Here is an 18,535-nt window from a genome sequence, read left to right as displayed (position 1 = left end):
TGCGTAAAAGACATTAACATGAGAAAGAACATTTTTTGTTCTTCGGAGTTGAAGCAGCGAGCTAGACGCCTTTACCTCTGATTTCGTATTATTGCATGATTCAAGCAGTTTTGAAATTCTCTTTGACAATGGCGAATCGAAAGGGCTTGTATGAATTTTTATTCCATTTCGTCAATCATAAATCAGCTTGATATATAAAGATATGAATTCCTCATCTTACCCCCAAGGTACAACTACTAATGACGGTTTCGTTTGTCTGCCTAGGAGTGTTGGAAAATTGTCTAAGAAAGATTCAAAAGAAAGCAATAGCTAGACAGTGAGGTAAACTTCTCCTTAACTAGAATGCAGGGAAGGACTTCACCTGTGAGAGGTAAAACTAAAATAGAAGAAGATCTAAAAGGAAAGGAAAGAAGAAGACTTATCTCCTGTCTGAGATAAACTGCATAAGTTTTAAATGTATTCGCCATTATTTGCTCTCTTTGATTTCTACCATGGATTGAATAAAACAGAAAAGAAAAAGCCCTTCTAGAAAACTATCTTGTCCACGATCAAAACGCTTCACTCTGTATTCCCCCATAGTCAGATCATTAGCTATTTTTTAGTTAGCGTGTTCAGAGATCAAAAAATTGTCTTTTAGATGCTATATCTTGCTTCCAATTGATCACAAGAATCTTGGGAGGAAAATCGATTCAAAGATACGATTTCAGTTACTTAGAAGAATACCGTAAAATGAAAAGCATATCTAGAATTTGTTTTGTGTAAAAACAAAAACACCAAGGAAAACAATTTGATTTAGGAAGTTATTCGGAAGTAATAGTCAAAATGATGCTTTCTTAAAATCAAAAGCTCGCATATAAAATGATAATTTGATCTGGAAATCTATAAAACCAACATTTTTAAGCGGACGTAATTCAACGATCGTTGTTTTGGTAAAAAACAGAAAAGGAAATTTATTGAAAAGTAAAGACCTGTTTCAAGTCAGATGATGACGTTTAAATTTCCGAGCAAAAATTGAAATGCCTTTTTAAGGCAGGAAAAGTCTGTGATTATCATGTCATCTCAAGATATTATCAAATGTATGACAGATAAGGTTCATCTGTTGGAGGTCTTCTAATGGAAACATTCATCCAGTTTTAAATGGCTATCATAAGTGTTGCCAATACCTCCTCTTATAATTGTTTTTTCATAATAAGCTTTTCGTCAATTTCCGGCTTGAAGCCCCCAACAAAGTCTATTTGACCTTTTATGGAATCAGTACATCATATATCGCAAAATATTACCTGTATCTATTTTTATTCATGTTTTCATTTCAAGAATCAGCTTACTCACGAATAAGTTATTCACAGAAATTTTAGCCATACAAGTTCTGCTAAATATCTTAAATAGCTCTCCTTCTTGAATAAATCCTGATTTTGTGTCGCGCGATATAAAAATGATACTTAGTCAGCAATTGAAGCATTAGAAAACGTGCTTTAGTAAATATTTGTTACTGGTTCTAATCCCATTCATGGTCAATCTAGGGAAAAGATGCCTTGATTATTTTCCGGACGCGGTATTTGTACCAGCTTAGTTTCCTTTCTCGTTATTAGGCTTTCTCTCCCTCCTGGTGCCCAGAAAGACATTGATACTGGCGTGTATATACTGAGTTTCATGCATCGCTTCCAGATATATCCGGGAATGAATCATTAGTGCCAAAGTATGAGGGTCTGAGGCTCTTATTCTCCGGTTTTTAAAAAATGCCTCTCTGAATGTGTGACGCTGAACAATTTCAGAGCGTCAAATGGAAACTTTTGTTTAAATACTTTATACTATTTCAATGGCCAATGCGCTAAAAAGCCTTCAGTGCATGTGCAAATGGCAGTAAATTTAGCATTAATTCATGTTTAGAATTTTTTCGGCGCGAGTAATAACTGAATATTCTCAGAGGACAAAATCACAGAAAAGACAATGGAAAAAGACAATAGGAAAAGAGAATAGGAAAAACAACAAGCAAACCAAAAAAAGAGAAAGAAAAAGAAACATTGAATTTGTGGCATGTTTACCTTCATTTACGTAAAATAACAGAAATAGAAACATAGTCAAAAAGATTGAATAAATAAATTATGACAGGTCAAATTGAAAACCAAGAAAAACACGATATGGACCAACCACAGCTAGGGCGTTTGAAAACCTACTTTACAGCCTTTGGAAACCGAATAAGAATGTTTGATTAATTTCAATTACGCTTGTGTTTGTAAAGCAGTACATAATTAAAAGCTGCCAGATTCATTTGAAATTTAGTAGTTGTCGCTAAGAAAAGTCCAGCCGTAATGTTGGACTGAAGAATGCTATAGTTCTTACCTTAACAGGGCTCTAGTTATAAAATGAAAACTCTGCCAACGACTTTCATCAACGTGACGCCCTCTCTGTTCTTGACTCCTGGGAACTGTTCTGGAGTTTTCCTGCAAGCTGTTTTTGGATTAATCGCCTTTCTCTCAATTTTTGGTAACTTATTTTTCTGTGTGGTTCTACTTAGAAAGCGATATCTTCTAAAAAAGGCTTACAACATCCTCCTGATTGTTTTGGCAATGACGGATATGGTTACAGGTACGAATTTTGGAAAGTAAAATTGTTACAGTAATCCCTGTACTCTTGGTGAATATTGGTATCCAATTTTTTAATCACCTTGAAATAGACATGTAATCTTTATTTCTGCTATTTGATCAACAATTTGACAATACAACTTTTCACCACAAGTCATCCATTAATGTGGGTGGTACGCTGAGAATCTAATGGTTGTGCTGAAGCTGCCCCTATGTTTTTATGTTGTTGTCGTTTGATGCTGATGTCATTTTCATTTCCTAAAATGCACATTGTTATGATCTAGATACCGTTACCTAGAATTTATATATATATATATAATGTCTTATTCACGGTCATTTGTTTCTTTATTCCCAGGTGCTGTTATCGTAGTTACACCGTGTTTTATAGTACCGGTAGATAAATTCCCATATCCTACAGGTATGACTGGATTAAGCTTATTCTGTCATCTGATTGACACAAAGTTCCTTATCTTCACCATGGGCAAAGCTTCTGTTCTAATGGTGATGTGCCTGGCAATTGAGCGATGGTTCGCGTCTGTTAAACCTCTACAGTACAGAATACAGTTTTCGAGTAGACGTTTGGCGTGTTATATCACTACAATTTGGATTTCAAATTGTGTCTTACAATTGTACCGTCTGTCTCGGAGAATTCCAAGCGAAGATGGATGTCGTTGGGCAGAGGAAACGCTTAGGCCAATCAGTCTGAAAGCAATGGTAATATCATACATGTTCGTCACATTTGTTATTCCAGGCTTTGTAACATGGGTTTCCTTCCTCCATATTTGGATAAGCGTGAGGAAATCACCCGCAATGAATACAGCCAGCGGTATCCAGACAAAAACTAGACTTTTACACGTGTGTGTTTTGACAGCACTCTTCTTAACACTGTGTTGGCTTCCAGATCAACTGAACTATATCCTTAGTATATTTAAAGTGACGTCTCTATCGAGTCCAATAAGCGACTACTTTTTGGTTTTGGCTTTGTCGAACTCGTGTATAAATCCATGGATATACTGTTTGGCAAACGAGGAGTTTCGCAAAGAATTTCGAAAATTGTTTTCCTTTAGAATTTGCTGCAGCGCCAAGATTCCTTTCAAAAGTTTCTCGTACTGCTTGAGGAGCAAAGATATCGTGAAAGACTTAGAAATGGTTTTAGACAACACCGTTTGATTATCCCAATTTAGCGCACTCAAATTTCATTTCTTAGCGTCTGTACACCACTTACTTGCTCTGCTATTTGATGTTGCTCTCTACTTTTCATCTTCGCCCTGGATTAATGACTAGGTTATTGGTTCGAAGAACATGTACCTCGTTAAATTATGAAGAAGGCGGGAGGCTTGGTTTATCTAACTGTTATGTAACAGTCTTAAGACACTCTTTTTCTTTGTGAATTTCCCATGAAGTGTAATTCTTATTTCATCTGTGGGTCCCATACAATTTTGATATCGCTGATTTTTTTCTTGTTTTGCCGAATCTTAAGTAGGGCTGCATTAAAAATTGAGGTAGAAATTCATCTTGTCAAGAGTCAACGTTGCGAAATACAAGATCCATTTTACGTAATTCAATATGATTCGTAAGCTACGCATGACTTGATGACCGATGGACAAAGATAGACAGCTTAATTGCTGTTACCATTATAAAAAAAAATGAAAAGCATTCTCTTATCAGTTCACCTTGGCTAATCTTCCAAGCATATTTGTGTTGCAATAGATTGGTAGGGTAGGAAAGACGTATACCAAAAATGAAGTTTTAAAGAAATCATAAACTTTTTCTTAACATCATCTTTGAATCAAGAGAGACATGGGAAAAACAAGTACTCTAGTACTCTTATTTGATAAGACTCTCAACCAACGAGCGCGATAGTTTCCATATTTCTTATTATGACAATACAATTGACGGGATAGCTTCAGCTGGTTCTTAACCATTCATTCCTACTTGAATTAATTTAGGCAAGAATAGATGAATAATAAAAGATGAAACAACGGAAAATATAAGATTGTTTTCTTCGTTTTTAAATGCGAAAGAAAATTAATTCTTTTTTCATAAGCTTCGCAAGTAGTGGGAACGTCGAACTGATGTGTAACATTTTTTTTTTTAGTGGCTACTTACATCTCTAAAATTTATTACTCTTCCTTCCTCCCCGTCGGCTACCTTTTTTTTTTTTTGTTGATCATTGAACGTTTGCGCTCGCACGAAATATGGTAATGCTGTATTTTGGAGTTGTTAAAGGATCATAACGAGACTGGATCGCAATACCTTTTTAATGAGTTTGTCAAAACTGCTCTCTTTAGATGCACGCCACTAACGTAACAATTAAAACTCATTTTTCTCTGGCGCTTTAAAACAATTATGAAGCAAGTCGGTGGGATGATTCTCTATTACCCAATAGGCACACATGCGAAGGACATCGTGTGTCTTTTTAAGGTCATTAAATTTCGAACTGTGTCACGGTTCTTATAGGCAAAAGTTGAAATTTGTTGGTGACAAATCAAATTTTTAGTTTCATATTGCATAATAGATATAAGCTGTTGGTTATTCATGGGAAGCGTAATGTCTTAAATTAAAAAATACACTGAGTGTGTGAGAAAACAAATATTTGAATTTTAGTCTGCGTTCTTTCGAGAAGACTTACGTCGCAAATTAAGAAGGATATTAATCTAGACATTTACATCAAAGGCCGTAAAAATATATCCATTTTATTGATGGTCAAGGCTATTTAGAACGGAAAACATTCGATTGAAAACCAACAAGCAGATTGTGGTTTTTCTTGAGGGAAATTACACATTTGGAAGGTTTTTGGCTCTACAGCGTGACGTTCTCAGTGGTCTGGCTGTAGAGCTCATAAAATTATAAACCACACTGTTTCAGTTTGATGTGATGTTGAGTTGGTTGTAAAGGCGTCTAACAATGAAATGGAACGAAACAACTTCAGCAGGTTAGTGGAGTTTAATAGCTTACGTTTATTAATAGTGATTTAAGGAAACATATTTTAAACTAAGCAACATTCTCGTTTCTCTCTTCTTTAGAACAAAACATTTAAAATTCAACATGGAAAATTAAAAATTATGATGGTCGCGGGGTGCGCCTGTTCTCTAAGTCAAGAATACAGATATCGATGTAGCCGTTCTTCATTTAAAATTGATTCCAAACCTTTTCCAAAGCCTCCAAAGTTCTATTTGAGCAACGCACTCGAGTATGGCGAACCTAGATTGATCAATTTATCTTGAAAAACATGGTAGGCTGAGGGGAGTCGTGCTTGTAGTTTTAATCTTCTCATTATTTCAACGAAAAAAAACGGCAGATGGTTTTTTTGAGCTTAACATACGTTGTTTCAAACAAAATCGAGTTCAGGAGAAAAAAATCATCTCTTAACATGGAAAAAAGAAAAAAAAACTGACAGACTGCTATTGACATCTACGATCAAAACAGAGATAATGGCGGAAAACCTTTAAATAGGATTCTCCTTTGTTTAGTGGCAAACTTATTTCCGCTTTGACCACAGGTAAAAATATAGTGCGTCTGGAAGGTGAATAATTTCGTAATTTGTTGACATATTTGATTCATCTTAAGTTTTATTTTGCCTAACTTTGTGGAGTATATTGCTATAAAATGCAGCTTAATTTTGAAACTTTCCCAAATGAAATCTCTCAGAGCATTAATTAAGCTGATCTACTACCTCCCAGAGCATGATTCATTAATGGCCTTCACGTGCTTTTATCATATACCTTTTGGAGGTAATTATTTATTTTCGATTCTCTGAAAGAGGGTACCTCCATCAAAATGTTTGCTGGTGTTAATGATTACATCTTTATGTGATATTTCACTGGAGGCTGAGGAAAGCTTAGCTATATCTATCAACAGTAGCATTTTAAACGAATCGCGTATGAAAAAGAGCAAACATTGGGAGTTTTTCTTTCTTCGTGAAATAATGTATTTGAGGTCTGAGTTTCCTTTCTGCCCAAATCGTAAAATAAGGCATGCCGTGAAGTTGAAAAAGAAAATAAAAATCAATTTATTTTCTGAATATTTTAAGAATTCATTCCACAATCTATTTTGGCCTAAGCTTAATGATATCATTGTCAGTAATACAGATTAAGCTTAAAATTTTCCCTGGTGCAATCTTGGAAAGATTAATTATAAGACAGCTGATATGCCCTCGCGATCTTTAAGAACGGTATCACATAAGTTTGAAGGGAAATATTATATCTTCCAATTCACTGAAGAAAAATTACTTATTTAACTTTTTTTCCCCAATCTTTTGTATACTTTTTTACATTTTCATTAAATCGCCGCCAAGCTCTTCATATTGAAAAAAAGGAAAAGAAAAAAAGCGAACCAAAATCGATTTATCTTTTTCAACACAGCAGATGTTAATCACCTTAACGAAACATTGCACCCTCTAATTTTGGAAAAGTTTTACGTTGAGTTACTTTTTATTATTTTGTCGTTCACATCTCACTGTTAGGGTGCAGCAGACTTTTAGGTGAGTACAGTCTATAAACAGAACATGATATGGAAGAAATTTGAAAAATGTTCTATATGCTTGTACGCAAGGTTTAATACGGTTTCAAAGTGCAAATGCAACGGAAACAGTTCTTTTTTTTTTTGGAAAAGCGTCTTGCAATTTAAGGTTTAGGGTAAATGAAAACAGGAAACCAGACATGTCTGAGTGCTCATGTTTATATAGATCGCTGCATCCATGTTTTTGTTGTCGTCCGTTTGAAACTGATCAGATCGCATTAATAAAGTGAAAATTTTTTTGGCCATGTATAGAAAATCGCAGTGAAGAGGGCATGATTCTAAAGCTATCAAAAGCGACAATAACGTAAAATTATCATCATAAAACGAATGTGTCTTTCTACAATCTACGCAGAGCAAATTGATGTCCCTCAAGACATTTTTCCGTTTGCGTAGCTAAAAAATACTTGCTTAGTCCGCTTCCTTTTTTAATTGGTGTGCGCTGTTTTTACCTTCAATTAATCTAACGTGAGAGTTAATGACCAACAAAGTGCGACAAATGACGAAAGAAAACGGCAATGACCCAATTTTTTCCATCAGCTCATAAATAATTCTTGGCAAAAATGAATTATATTTGCATTTTCTTCAAATATTGACGAGAAATAATTTCTTTATTGTTAATGGATTGGAGAATGAGGATAAAAATAAAGCAAAATCAGAGTCGTATTTGGAAGCCGTACACATCTGTCTATGTAAAAATTTGTTCTTAATGACTCAAAAGTGAATCACCATAATGTTAACTGTATAAGCTCTGGCGGTCCAAAAATGTATTATCATGCCGCCCACGTATGTTTAGTACCAAACCTTGCAAACTTCTTCCTGTTCTGTCTCGAATCTTCCTACGGGCGGAAAAACGTGCGTCCTGCTGAGCTAATCATGAAAGCCTACCCGCACCCCAAATATTTTGATTAAAAGACATGAAATAAGCATATTCTTAGCATAAAATAATTTGGTATTTCTAGATAGATACTTAATTTTAAATGAAGTTTCTTATGCGCACAGGAGACCCAGAGAATGTATCCTCAGAATACATTGGGTTCGCTGTGGCATTTTCCTTCATGATTATAACAGACCTTCTTGGCAATACTCTGGTCATCTTAGTTATCCTCAAGAACAAAAGCATGAAGACAGCTATGAACTACCTTTTGATCAATTTGGCGATCGCTGATATCTTGGTAGCCATCTTTATGGGGATCAAGTTTGTGATTGGCCCAACGTTTACCCATCCAGCGGGACAAATAGGGGAATATCTTTGTAGATTCATTTCTGGGGGAACCACTGCATGGACTGCAGCAGTTGCGTCAATTTACAGCCTGGTTGCTATCGCTGTTGAAGTTTTCTATGCCACTTTTCAACCCTTTAAGAGACGAGTGGGTAAGGGGAGAAGCCTTCGAGCGACTGTTGTGGTCATTTGGATTATAGCAGTGTTATGGGGCCTTCCACTATACCTTTCAGTCACATACAACGATGAAATGAAGACGTGTGCAGAACAATGGCCTCATTCTATACTACCAAAGATTTATAGCTTTGGATGGATCATTGTGGGAGGTGTAATTCCTATTGTTGTCATGAGCGTTATTTACTTCAAGGTGAGATATCAAGTGAATCAGGTTCATTTTCATTAAATCCCAGAGAAGGGGGCTGAGGGACTTCCATGGGTTGTTATGCACATGTCAATCAATACACACAGCTTAAATCCGCCTATAAGAATTGATTAATTTATAAACTAAATATATAGCTAATTGACTAACAAACTAAGCGATTAACTAACTGACCAATTAACTAACTAATAACTTGTAAGTAACTAATTTACAGACTGACTGATTGACTGATGTACTGACCGACGGACTCTCCAACGGACTGACTTACTGACTGACTGTCTGACGGACGGACGGACGGACTGACTGACTGACAGACTGACTAAATGACTGGCTTTCTGACTGACAGGCTTACTGACTGACTGATGGACTATGAGAGAGACTGACTATTTTATTGAGACTGACTGACTGACTGTCTAACTTAATAACAAAAGATTACGTCCAAGCGGAAGGATTCAACGTGAATTTATCTATCAAGAGAAAGCTAACAGCATAAAACTTTCTTCCAGGTGGCACGTCACCTTTGGTTCAATAGCACTGTTGGTAAAAACCTCTCTCAAATGGCTTTCATCCGATCCAGGAAAAGAATTACCACCATGGTCTTACTAGTGAGTGCTATATACGTCGTGTGCTGGGTACCCACGTTAATAATCTACTTTTTAGCCAATGTTATTCCATCAGAGTCTATGTATTCTGTTCCGCACAAGACAACTATAGTACTCGCGACCATCAACTCTTCTATCAACCCTGTGGTGTACAGTCTCCGAAGTCAACAGTTTCGTCAAAATCTATACAAGTTGGTTAGGTGCCGTTGGACGACAATTACAACTAAGATTGCGCCTTTCCTATGACAATGTCCGCTGTGATTAGCTTGGATTTATCCATACGTTAACTGATAGTGAATTTTTTGTGATGATGTTTTTTGTTTATGTTTGTTGTATTGGCGCCTATTGTTTATTCATGACCAATGATAACCAATCGTTACCGAAAAGTAAATTGCAGTCTTTTCTTTGCATTTACCAGGAGTGTTTGTTTACTCAAATGACTTAAAACTTTGGCCCATGTATCTTTATTCCTTTCTGCCCATACCTCATCGCTTTTGGAAAATTCTGCATCATTATTACTTCTGCCATTGCGTGACTTAAGAAAATACATTAAAGTGAATTTTCATCAGATATTAATCATTGGAGACGGCTTAGCCTAAGGCATTTTTTGAAGTAAAATTTCCATTTACACTGTTGCTATGGTGTCAATGTTTCGTAAGACTTCTTTTACGGCGCTACACACGTGTTAGCTGTATACCTCGGAGAAAAAATTTAGCCATTTCTGCTTCGCTTTGATCAGGCTAGAAGAAGATATTTTCTTGCGAGATATATTCTTGTTACTGAATGGGAACACGGTGAATTTTTATCAGACACGAATCACTGGAGACTTAGCTTGATGCATTTTTTTAAAAGCGCCTAGGTGAAAATTCCATTTACACTGTTGCCATGGTGCCAGTTAGTCGTAAGACTTCTTTTACGATGCTATGCGCTTACGAGCGCTATACCTCGGAAAAAGACTTTAGCCAACACTGCATCGCCTTGATCAGGCCAGTAGAAGATATTTTCTGGCAAGAATTATTCTTGTTACGAAATGGGAACACGGTAAGTGTTTCAATTCTTCTTTCGACTCTTGACAAGTGTGCTACGAAAAGGAAGAATGCCAAAAAAGCAAGTTCTTTCTGGTCTGCATGATCATGGCCAGATAAACTAGAGATGCCATTGATTCGAAGAGAGTGAAGGATTCCTGCTGGTTAAAGTTAAAACTTAAAGTTAACTTGTATAAATTGAAAATTCCCTTTCAAAGTAGTCTGTTTCAACATGCATCCGCAGGAAACACTACAAGTTGTGATTGTTCATGATGATAAAGTCATTTAGCGAGTTTTGGGAAGTGTCAATTAATTTTTGCCGCAAAATCCCTCTCTATCATTGAAAAATGTTAGCCTGGAGTAGGTTTCAAGGGCTAAAGGAATTCATGAGACAATCAAATCAATTCCGAAGTTAAAATTAAAATAAAAATATCTTTGGGATAATTTATCTCCCCAAACAAATGCACCAATAAACAAAGTTTATTTCCCTACCGTTACTTTGCAGCTATTACACAACTGATGATTCTAAATCATTGTATAACCACATAAGATTTGAAATGACAGCTTCATTGTAATCCTTGGTTTAAAAATCCAAAAAATTTATTCGAGATTTTAAAATGAATTCTGAATCATGAATCGCTTTGAATTAACACAGCCACTTGCACTTCATTTCTCGCAAACAAATAATTTTTTTATTGAAAAGTATATATTGAGTATTGTTCGGTCTGCATTAAAGGAAAAAGATCTATTGGACACTATTTTTATTGGTTTAAAGATTTCGCAAGGGATATGACCCTGTCCATTTTGAAATATAATGAAAGAAGAATGGTGCAGTAGAGATCCCTTATTAATGAAATATCCATTTCCATTGTTGCTTAAAAAAAAAGATATATTGAACGGTATTCTTACTAGTATGAAGATTTCGCAAGGGATATGAGGCTATCCATTTTGAAATAAAATGAAAGAAGAAAGGTGCAGTAGAAATCCCTTATTAATGAAGTATCTATTTCCACTGTTGCTATGGGGTCAACAAGTCGAAAGACTTCTTTTTCTTCATAGATGTTGTACACCTGTTTACTCAACATCTCATAGCACAGTTTAAACCAAAACTGCATCGTTTTGATAACGCTGATAACAGCTATTTTACGGGTTGCCGACAGGGAGAGCGGTAAGTAAACATCTCAATTGTCCCAACAACTCTGTAGCAGGTAAGTTACAGAAGATCCCAAAGAAACAAATTTAGGAAAAGTATCATTAATGACAGAATATGTTCCATATAAAAACGTCAAGTTAAATTACTGATGCATTTAAAGAAACAAGTCATGCTGTGTTTCCTCCTTTTTATGAATTTGCATTGTTCAATTTTCTGATAGGAAGTAAAAGTCTTAATTCAATTTTGTCGCTGCCTGAATAGTCAGTCAGAGCAGAAATCATTTTTAATTAAACTTGTACTTCATATTTCTCAGCAGGAATTTCTACCAGAAATAACCAAATCAGTAACGCTACATATTTCACTAACTTAAAGCTTGCTTATATTGCTTTGGTTGTTGATTTCAACTCAGCTTAGATATATTTAGCAGACGATTTTTATACTGAAAAACAGGCCAGAATATACATTCAAAATACACAAATATCAGGTGTTTGTAAAACAAATTGGGGACACCTTCCGAGAGGATTACTTTGTCATCGATACCTTCATCTTGAAGTAAAATTACGTAATTCTTTTCCTCAAGCATTGTTTGGTAAATTGGGATAAGAAATAGCAGTTTGCGGAGATCTTAAATAACATGATACATTTAACAAAGTGAAGAACATTCTCGTAAAATTTTCAGTTTTTGTAGTTTTATTTTTTGAAAATGATATGGGAATCATTTCAGAAGAAATCAGTTTGAGACTCTTTGCATGCAAATATGTTAATAACACCATAATTACATAAATAATTCATTTAGGTACAGGCACGAATTTCATTTTCAACCAAGATGGTGAAAAATGAGTCTTTCAGAAACTCCTTAACCTTCTTTTATTATCTGAAAGTTCACTGACAGCATTTATCATACAAGGGCCAGTTGGGGTAAAGGAGAGGGGTTTGGGGGAGAACCTAGTCTGGCAGTGTTTTTTCCTGTGCTTCAAAAGTTTCAAACCATTTCATTACCATCAAACACTCTGTTACGTAATCTAGTAGATGAGTTAAAAGCTACGGGTTTCCAAATTTGAAAACAGGTAGTATGAGATATTTCTTGCACATTTCCGGAGAAGGAACGTACGCCCTAAAGATAACTTTTGTTTCACTGACCCTTAATTTGAACAATTAAATTACAAGTAAAAAGTTGTGACAAAGTAAGGTCTGAAAAAAGTGGCGACGATAAAATACATCTTATCTCTTGTTCTTCTTTTATTGTAAATTTCTGGTGTATTTGCACTAACACGTCATTTTTTGAATTCTACATAATTTATCATTGGCATATTCGTTCATTTACTGATGCGCAAAATTACGAAATAAAATTTCTCTACGCTAACACCACAAGTTGTAACTAAACCTGTAAATTGTTGATCCGCTTAGATTTTTTCGCTAAAACTATGGATAAAATAAAGCCAGCCATTATTATCGTAAATTGTGGATTTATCTCAGCTGGAAATCAATCTCAGACGGTGGATCTTACCGAGAGTCAATAAATTTGTCTCAAAATGTATTATTCGCTCTACAAATACTGTGAAATTCTTCACAAATATAAAACAATGGTTGAATTTAACTTTTTTCGTCAATTCACTTTAAAAAATCGGATATTTTCAGGATTTTATGATGTTTTATGTCCCAAAGATATTCAAGATAATTCCTTACTTCTCCCTGAAATATCTTTAAATGATATCGTCCAATTTTCATTTAACTTTTAACGATGATGGTCACGGGTGAATTTGTTCCTTTTGTGAATCTTCAGAGTCAATCCTAAATACCCTTTGAAAAAAATTGTGATAAAAAAAGAGAAGGAGGTGGTTGCTATTTTAGTCCAAAAGGGATTAAGGAAATTACTTTCTTTATTACTTGTCACAACATTTGCTCGGACAGAAACTTTAATTAATTGGTTTACAAAATTAACATAATCTTCTCCCCTCTCATATCTATGAAGCCGCGTGGACCCAGGATACAAAAGATACTTTGTCAATATTTATTATAATTACTTATCTGCACGCAAGAGTGATATGTTATCTAAGCGTTGACTGATATGAATTTTTGTCGAAGGGTTCCTGATTGTTTCATCAGTTGTTTAACACGGGTAGAGATATAACGTCAAAAAACACATCCTGGCAGTTGGCGGAAGAGTTGTTTAATAAGAAGTCTGTTGAATTAAATTTTTACTGATCTAAGGACAGGTAAGCATGGAACTCACATAATAACATTGCTTAGGCCAAGAAATAGCAATTCTTCTAATATGTCTTCATGCATTTGTGAAATATGATCGCTGTTTTCACTTTGCTGTTTATTTTATTCGCCATTTCTTTGCTGGGTAGATTATCTGTTGTCATAATGAATGTAAATTGTGCGATGTCGGCAATTAAAATACTTTTTTTTGTCTTAAAATTGACGTTATTTTGCTTTCTTCGAATGCTCAAATTGATCAAAAAGTTGTAAAACAAAAAAAAAATGAAAATTTATACTTTCGTAGCTTGAAATATAGCAGAAAAGAAAATAGCACAAAATAAATAAACAAATAAAAAGGCACCCTAAGTTTTTGCAATTAACGCAGAGTTCTAATAATAATGAATTAAAATTACAAGCAACATATTTACTGATTGAGAATGAAAAACGGGCTACGTGTATTGAAACTTTTCAGTGATAAAATAGGTGAATGTACATCAATAACGTTTGAGAATAAGCTTTTCCATGCCTTTGATAAAACTGGGTGAGTTCATTATCATAACGTAACGTTAAAAGCTGAAAATTAAGATATTTTTATTACAAGTTTTTCCGCACTTTTGTCTTATATGAACAGTCATAATTGTAAAATATCAGACTTTCCCTGAGAGACTCTGCACGTTTATGAGACCTGAAAAAATTGTTTCTAGATCTATTTCGGGTCTAAACAATCGGCACAGTGAATGGCATGTGTTAAAATCAGTTCTTCAAGAAAACAGTTATTGTCTTTGACGCAAGTCAAATGAGGACTGGCGCTGGGGAATTCAGGCAACAATTATCCGAATTTTCGTTTTCTTCGGCTCTGCAACGTGGTTGCACGAGATTCTAATGTATTTCTTCCGTAAGAACTGTCTTTGCGCATGCGTCATCTAAGTAAAATAAATTTCTTGAGGCAATTTCTTAGATCTAGTCAGAAAATTGTGTTCTTCTCTGCGTATGTTCGACTTCTGTTTTATGTTGAAGTATTTTTTGTTTTCAAAAGTTGGCAAAAACAACAAAAAAAATGTCAATGAAAATGAAAACTATAAAAAAAGGAAGCAAAAAAACACGTTATCAGAAAACACACTTCTACTTCAAGTTAGGTTTAAAATAGAAGGTTCGCTGTAAAGAAGGTTAGGTAAACATAACCATATATTTTAATCAATACTTAGAAGTCCTCCTTCCTGTTTGCATTTGCAAATAAGCAGAAAAAAGTAACCTGCTGTGATGATCAAATAGAGCGAATAGCCTTGTTCACGGCGTGCCATGGGAATTCTTCCTTAAATTTCCTTTGAAATCTTAAGTCCCAGTCATCTTCTGCCACTTCAGAGACACACTTAATGTTCTTTTTCTTAAGGACCTTTGTTATACGATTTATTTATCATGCAGTAAATCAGAATTATCATGTCGCTCTACACGGATTCAGATTCAGCACAGATTGGGATCACTACCATGTTCTCCATTCTGGTCAGCACGAATCTCATCGGCAACACAATCGTGGGTCTGGTTATCATACTGAACCGAGATATGAGGTATTTCACCAAGACTGCAACGGATTTATAATGCTTGCACTCATCGTTATTTTAACTCTTTTCACAACACACAACTTAAACAAGGAATATCACACTGCATTAATTAAAATGCTCAGATTTCTTTACACTGGTCTCAACTAATACCTATTTTGAAAAAGGTAGACTGCTACTGTAGAACCCTGCTAACTTGAACTTACAAAGGAAACAAAAACATGATTTGAGTCTGTTAGTTAAATAACTAAAAAATGGGTCAAGGAATTGAATCTCGTTCGAGTCTTGTGTCCGGTTTATTGTGTTAACAATGAACCGGTATTGATGTTATTATTTATGATTATTCAGAACTCCCATGAACGTTCTACTTCTAAACTTGGCTGTAGCAGATGCCATGGTGGCGTTGTTCATCGCTCCGCGCTTTATTTTGATCCACACCTTCGAACATCCAGATGGACAGGCAGGGACATGGGTCTGCAAGCTTCTGACTGGGGGAAACCTTACTTGGACTGGCGGTGCTGCATCAGTCTTTACCCTTGTGGCAATTGCGTTTGAGCGATATTATGCCGTGATGTATCCTTACGGCAACAAAGGGAAACTTACATACGACAAGCTAAAGGTAGAAGTATATACATAAGTAGGCGCTGTTTTAAAAACGACCACGGTAACAGCAAGACAAGTAACAAACTAACAATTATGAAACGCTCTTTTTTGCCAGCGGTTTACGAAGCCTATAATTCTACGAGGCGCGTTTCAAGCCCGCGTTAAATGACGAGAAAATAAAGCTACGACCTCAATTGAGCTACTTCTCTGAATTGATCTGCGAACGTTCTATAGCTACTTTAAAACGAAAGAGAGGCGTAGATGGTGCGGATAAGTTTATTACTGACCTATACCGTTATAAAGGAAAAATTAAGGTTACTTCTCCCAGAAACATCAGGACAGGTGCGATTAATTTATCTAAGAAACAAAATTAAAGCCAAGATAAATCCTTCAATTTATAATTTTTATCATTCAGTATTAAAAAGTATTTATGGTTTTATTGATTGACGTTCATCTTTCGCGCCTTTTTTGCTTCCGACGTCTTACGGTTTTTGAATAAAGTGTACACAGTTATTTCATTAATCATACTTTTTTAACAGATCATCATTCCTGCATCTTGGATTGGTGCAGGTATCCTCAACATTCCCCTATTCCTGACAATATATTTTGACAAGAAGAAAAACTTTTGCATGGAGTACTGGCCCCCACCTGACTGGCTTCCGAAGGCATATAGCTCCATATGGTTCTTTGTTGCTGGACTCATTCCGATACTGTTGATGATCATGTTGTATTCCAGGGTAGTATATGTGCTCTGGTTCCAAAAAGAGGATGGCACTGTTGAAAACATCACGCAAAATACCCGGCAGGTATCCCACACACTATCGACTATATAATGACTTAATCCTTTAAGTGTAAATTTCCAGCATATGACATTGTACTTTAAACGTATATCTCTTTCTGCATTTGTCAGTTATTGTTGTGTGTCTCAGCCAATTGTAACCCAAAGGTGATTCAGGATTTGTTTTCATCACGGGTTTGATACTGAAACCAAAGGCAAATAATGACACAGAGTCTCAAGTGGTTATACCCTGTAGAATTCATATTTTCTTGGTTCATTAACTCTTGCGGATTTTTAAGATAGGTTCCTACTCAAGGCGAACAAATATCAGTTTGCTAAGGACTCATTCGAATGATCCAACCTTGTGGTGCCCCTCCAGCTCTGAACGACTCGGAAAGTCAGAGCATTTGAAATTATTAGGCTTCTTGCTGATTCCTTGAACAGATCATTACACTCTGAAATTATTAGCCCTAGTCATTTTAAACAACTGACGTTTTAGCATGCAAAACATAAAGAAATGCCTGTTCGAAATTTTGACACCTGCGAAGTTTACAGGGCACAAGTTGTTTTATATCGATGCTCTTTACATATGATGTAGATGAGAATGTTAAACTTTATTTTTTTCGTTATTTCAGGGTGTGTTAAGGGTGCGAAAGCGTGTCACCAGAATGGTACTTGTAGTGAGTGTAATTTATGGCGTATGCTGGTTGCCAAACCTGACTACTTACGCGCTCAACTACTTCAGTCCTTCGCAGAACTATGGAGATGTTACCTACATCACCAGTATCGTTCTAGTTACGTGCAATTCTACTGTCAATCCTTTTATTTACGTCTTTGTAAACCAGAAATTTCAAAGAAAAGTCAGAAGTTTGTTATGTTGTGAAAAGACCTGCGGAAACCGAATTGGGGCCTTCATTGAGTCAACCAATAATACCTACGATCCCACTGACGCTGTCACACAACCTACCGTGGTATCCAACATACGAGTCAAACCGCGAACGGGAAGTTTAGAGTCCACCGCAGATGGCATGCAAGAGGACAGAAAAAACTTAAAGCAATGAGTTATATTATGCCAATGAACAAGCGGAACTAAGATGCTCAAGCGATTCGAATTTGGATTGAACTCATCCCGCGATTAGGTTCAACTTGGCCCCTGCGTCACGAGCGGCGAGACGCTCGCTTTGAGAAGGTGTGAGCGCGCGAGAGGTCCGTCAGGGATCTGCCTCCAAAATAAGAGTGCTGGACTCCTTGGAAACCTCTCACACGCCTGACTTGTTCGCCGTCTTGAATCTCGCAGGATCTGCAGCTCGTGTCGCAGGGATAATGTGGGCGGACTTGCAAGGTTATCGTGATTAGAAGAAATGGTTGTATTCGCTCAATTAGAGTACATGCAATTGTTTTTCGAGCACAGTAACTTTGGTATGTGGTTGCGAATCAATTTGAACCGTAGTGTGTATTGACATTTAACATGCCAGACCCTTCTGTATCGTTGTCCACATTATGCCGGCATAATTTTGAGAATTAGGCATTATGCTGGAATAATTGTGCAGAAAAATAAATGAAATACATAGATAAACAAAAAATAAGAAACAATGAGATAAAATAAACATTCTTTGACTTTTCAATTGTGTTTTATAAAAAATATACGCAAACCAGTAGAGAGGCATTTTGTTGCACATGTTCTGTAAATTTTAGTTTGATGCGAGAAACCGCTGGTATGCGTTTGCAACGGTTTCCCGCTCGAGAATCGCGAAAGAAAAGAAGGAGGAAAATACGTCGAAAAACAGCAATGGGTCGTGTATTTGAGACAACCTTTCTTGTCATTTTTCCCCTCTGGAACTTAGATGGAAGCGGCAAAGTCTTAAAATTGTTGTGTAATGTGTGGAAGGAAGTTATTTTCAAAAAGCAAAGA

At 35.9% G+C, this 18,535-nt stretch overlaps 3 protein-coding genes across 4 annotated transcripts; all 3 read left to right on the top strand.

Moving 5' to 3' along the window:
• The first annotated feature begins 2,363 nt into the window (after positions 1-2,363).
• LOC131789401 (galanin receptor 2a-like) lies at positions 2,364-4,434 on the top strand. The gene is made up of 2 exons (XM_059106513.2): positions 2,364-2,586; positions 2,938-4,434. The coding sequence occupies exons 1-2, from the start codon at positions 2,364-2,366 to the stop codon at positions 3,750-3,752; spliced, it is 1,038 nt and encodes a 345-aa protein (XP_058962496.2). The 3' UTR covers positions 3,753-4,434.
• A 788-nt stretch (positions 4,435-5,222) lies between these two features.
• LOC131790429 (tachykinin-like peptides receptor 86C) lies at positions 5,223-9,916 on the top strand. Its single transcript, XM_059107645.2, has 3 exons — positions 5,223-5,517; positions 8,103-8,689; positions 9,208-9,916. The coding sequence occupies exons 1-3, from the start codon at positions 5,490-5,492 to the stop codon at positions 9,547-9,549; spliced, it is 957 nt and encodes a 318-aa protein (XP_058963628.1). The 5' UTR covers positions 5,223-5,489; the 3' UTR covers positions 9,550-9,916.
• Positions 9,917-13,599: 3,683 nt separating this feature from the next.
• LOC131790413 (pyroglutamylated RF-amide peptide receptor) lies at positions 13,600-18,182 on the top strand. Of its 2 annotated transcripts, none has more exons than XM_059107625.2 (5): positions 13,600-13,697; positions 15,109-15,251; positions 15,591-15,861; positions 16,385-16,651; positions 17,259-18,182. In XM_059107625.2, the coding sequence occupies exons 2-5, from the start codon at positions 15,124-15,126 to the stop codon at positions 17,682-17,684; spliced, it is 1,092 nt and encodes a 363-aa protein (XP_058963608.2). In that variant the 5' UTR covers positions 13,600-13,697; positions 15,109-15,123; the 3' UTR covers positions 17,685-18,182. The 2 variants fall into 2 exon arrangements, with proteins under 2 accessions (XP_058963608.2, XP_058963616.2); XM_059107633.2 differs by lacking the exon at positions 13,600-13,697 and adding an exon at positions 14,141-14,227.
• Positions 18,183-18,535: the final 353 nt, after the last annotated feature.

The sequence above is a fragment of the Pocillopora verrucosa genome, chromosome 8 (assembly GCF_036669915.1).
Source record: "Pocillopora verrucosa isolate sample1 chromosome 8, ASM3666991v2, whole genome shotgun sequence".
NCBI classification, from domain to species: Eukaryota; Metazoa; Cnidaria; class Anthozoa; order Scleractinia; family Pocilloporidae; genus Pocillopora; species Pocillopora verrucosa.
The sequence above is the reverse complement of the archived record's forward strand: the minus strand, read 5'-3'. Positions and strand labels throughout refer to the sequence as shown.

Coding starts and splice junctions, on each gene's coding strand:
- LOC131789401 (XM_059106513.2), top strand. CDS start 2,364: ATGAAAACTCTGCCAACGACTTTCATCAACGTGACGCCCTCTCTGTTC. Junction 2,587..2,937: donor AATGACGGATATGGTTACAG/GTACGAATTTTG, acceptor CTTTATTCCCAG/GTGCTGTTATCGTAGTTACA.
- LOC131790429 (XM_059107645.2), top strand. CDS start 5,490: ATGAAATGGAACGAAACAACTTCAGCAG. Junction 5,518..8,102: donor GAACGAAACAACTTCAGCAG/GTTAGTGGAGTT, acceptor TTATGCGCACAG/GAGACCCAGAGAATGTATCC. Junction 8,690..9,207: donor TGAGCGTTATTTACTTCAAG/GTGAGATATCAA, acceptor ACTTTCTTCCAG/GTGGCACGTCACCTTTGGTT.
- LOC131790413 (XM_059107625.2), top strand. CDS start 15,124: ATGTCGCTCTACACGGATTCAGATTCAGCACAGATTGGGATCACTACC. Junction 15,862..16,384: donor TTACATACGACAAGCTAAAG/GTAGAAGTATAT, acceptor CTTTTTTAACAG/ATCATCATTCCTGCATCTTG. Junction 16,652..17,258: donor TCACGCAAAATACCCGGCAG/GTATCCCACACA, acceptor TCGTTATTTCAG/GGTGTGTTAAGGGTGCGAAA.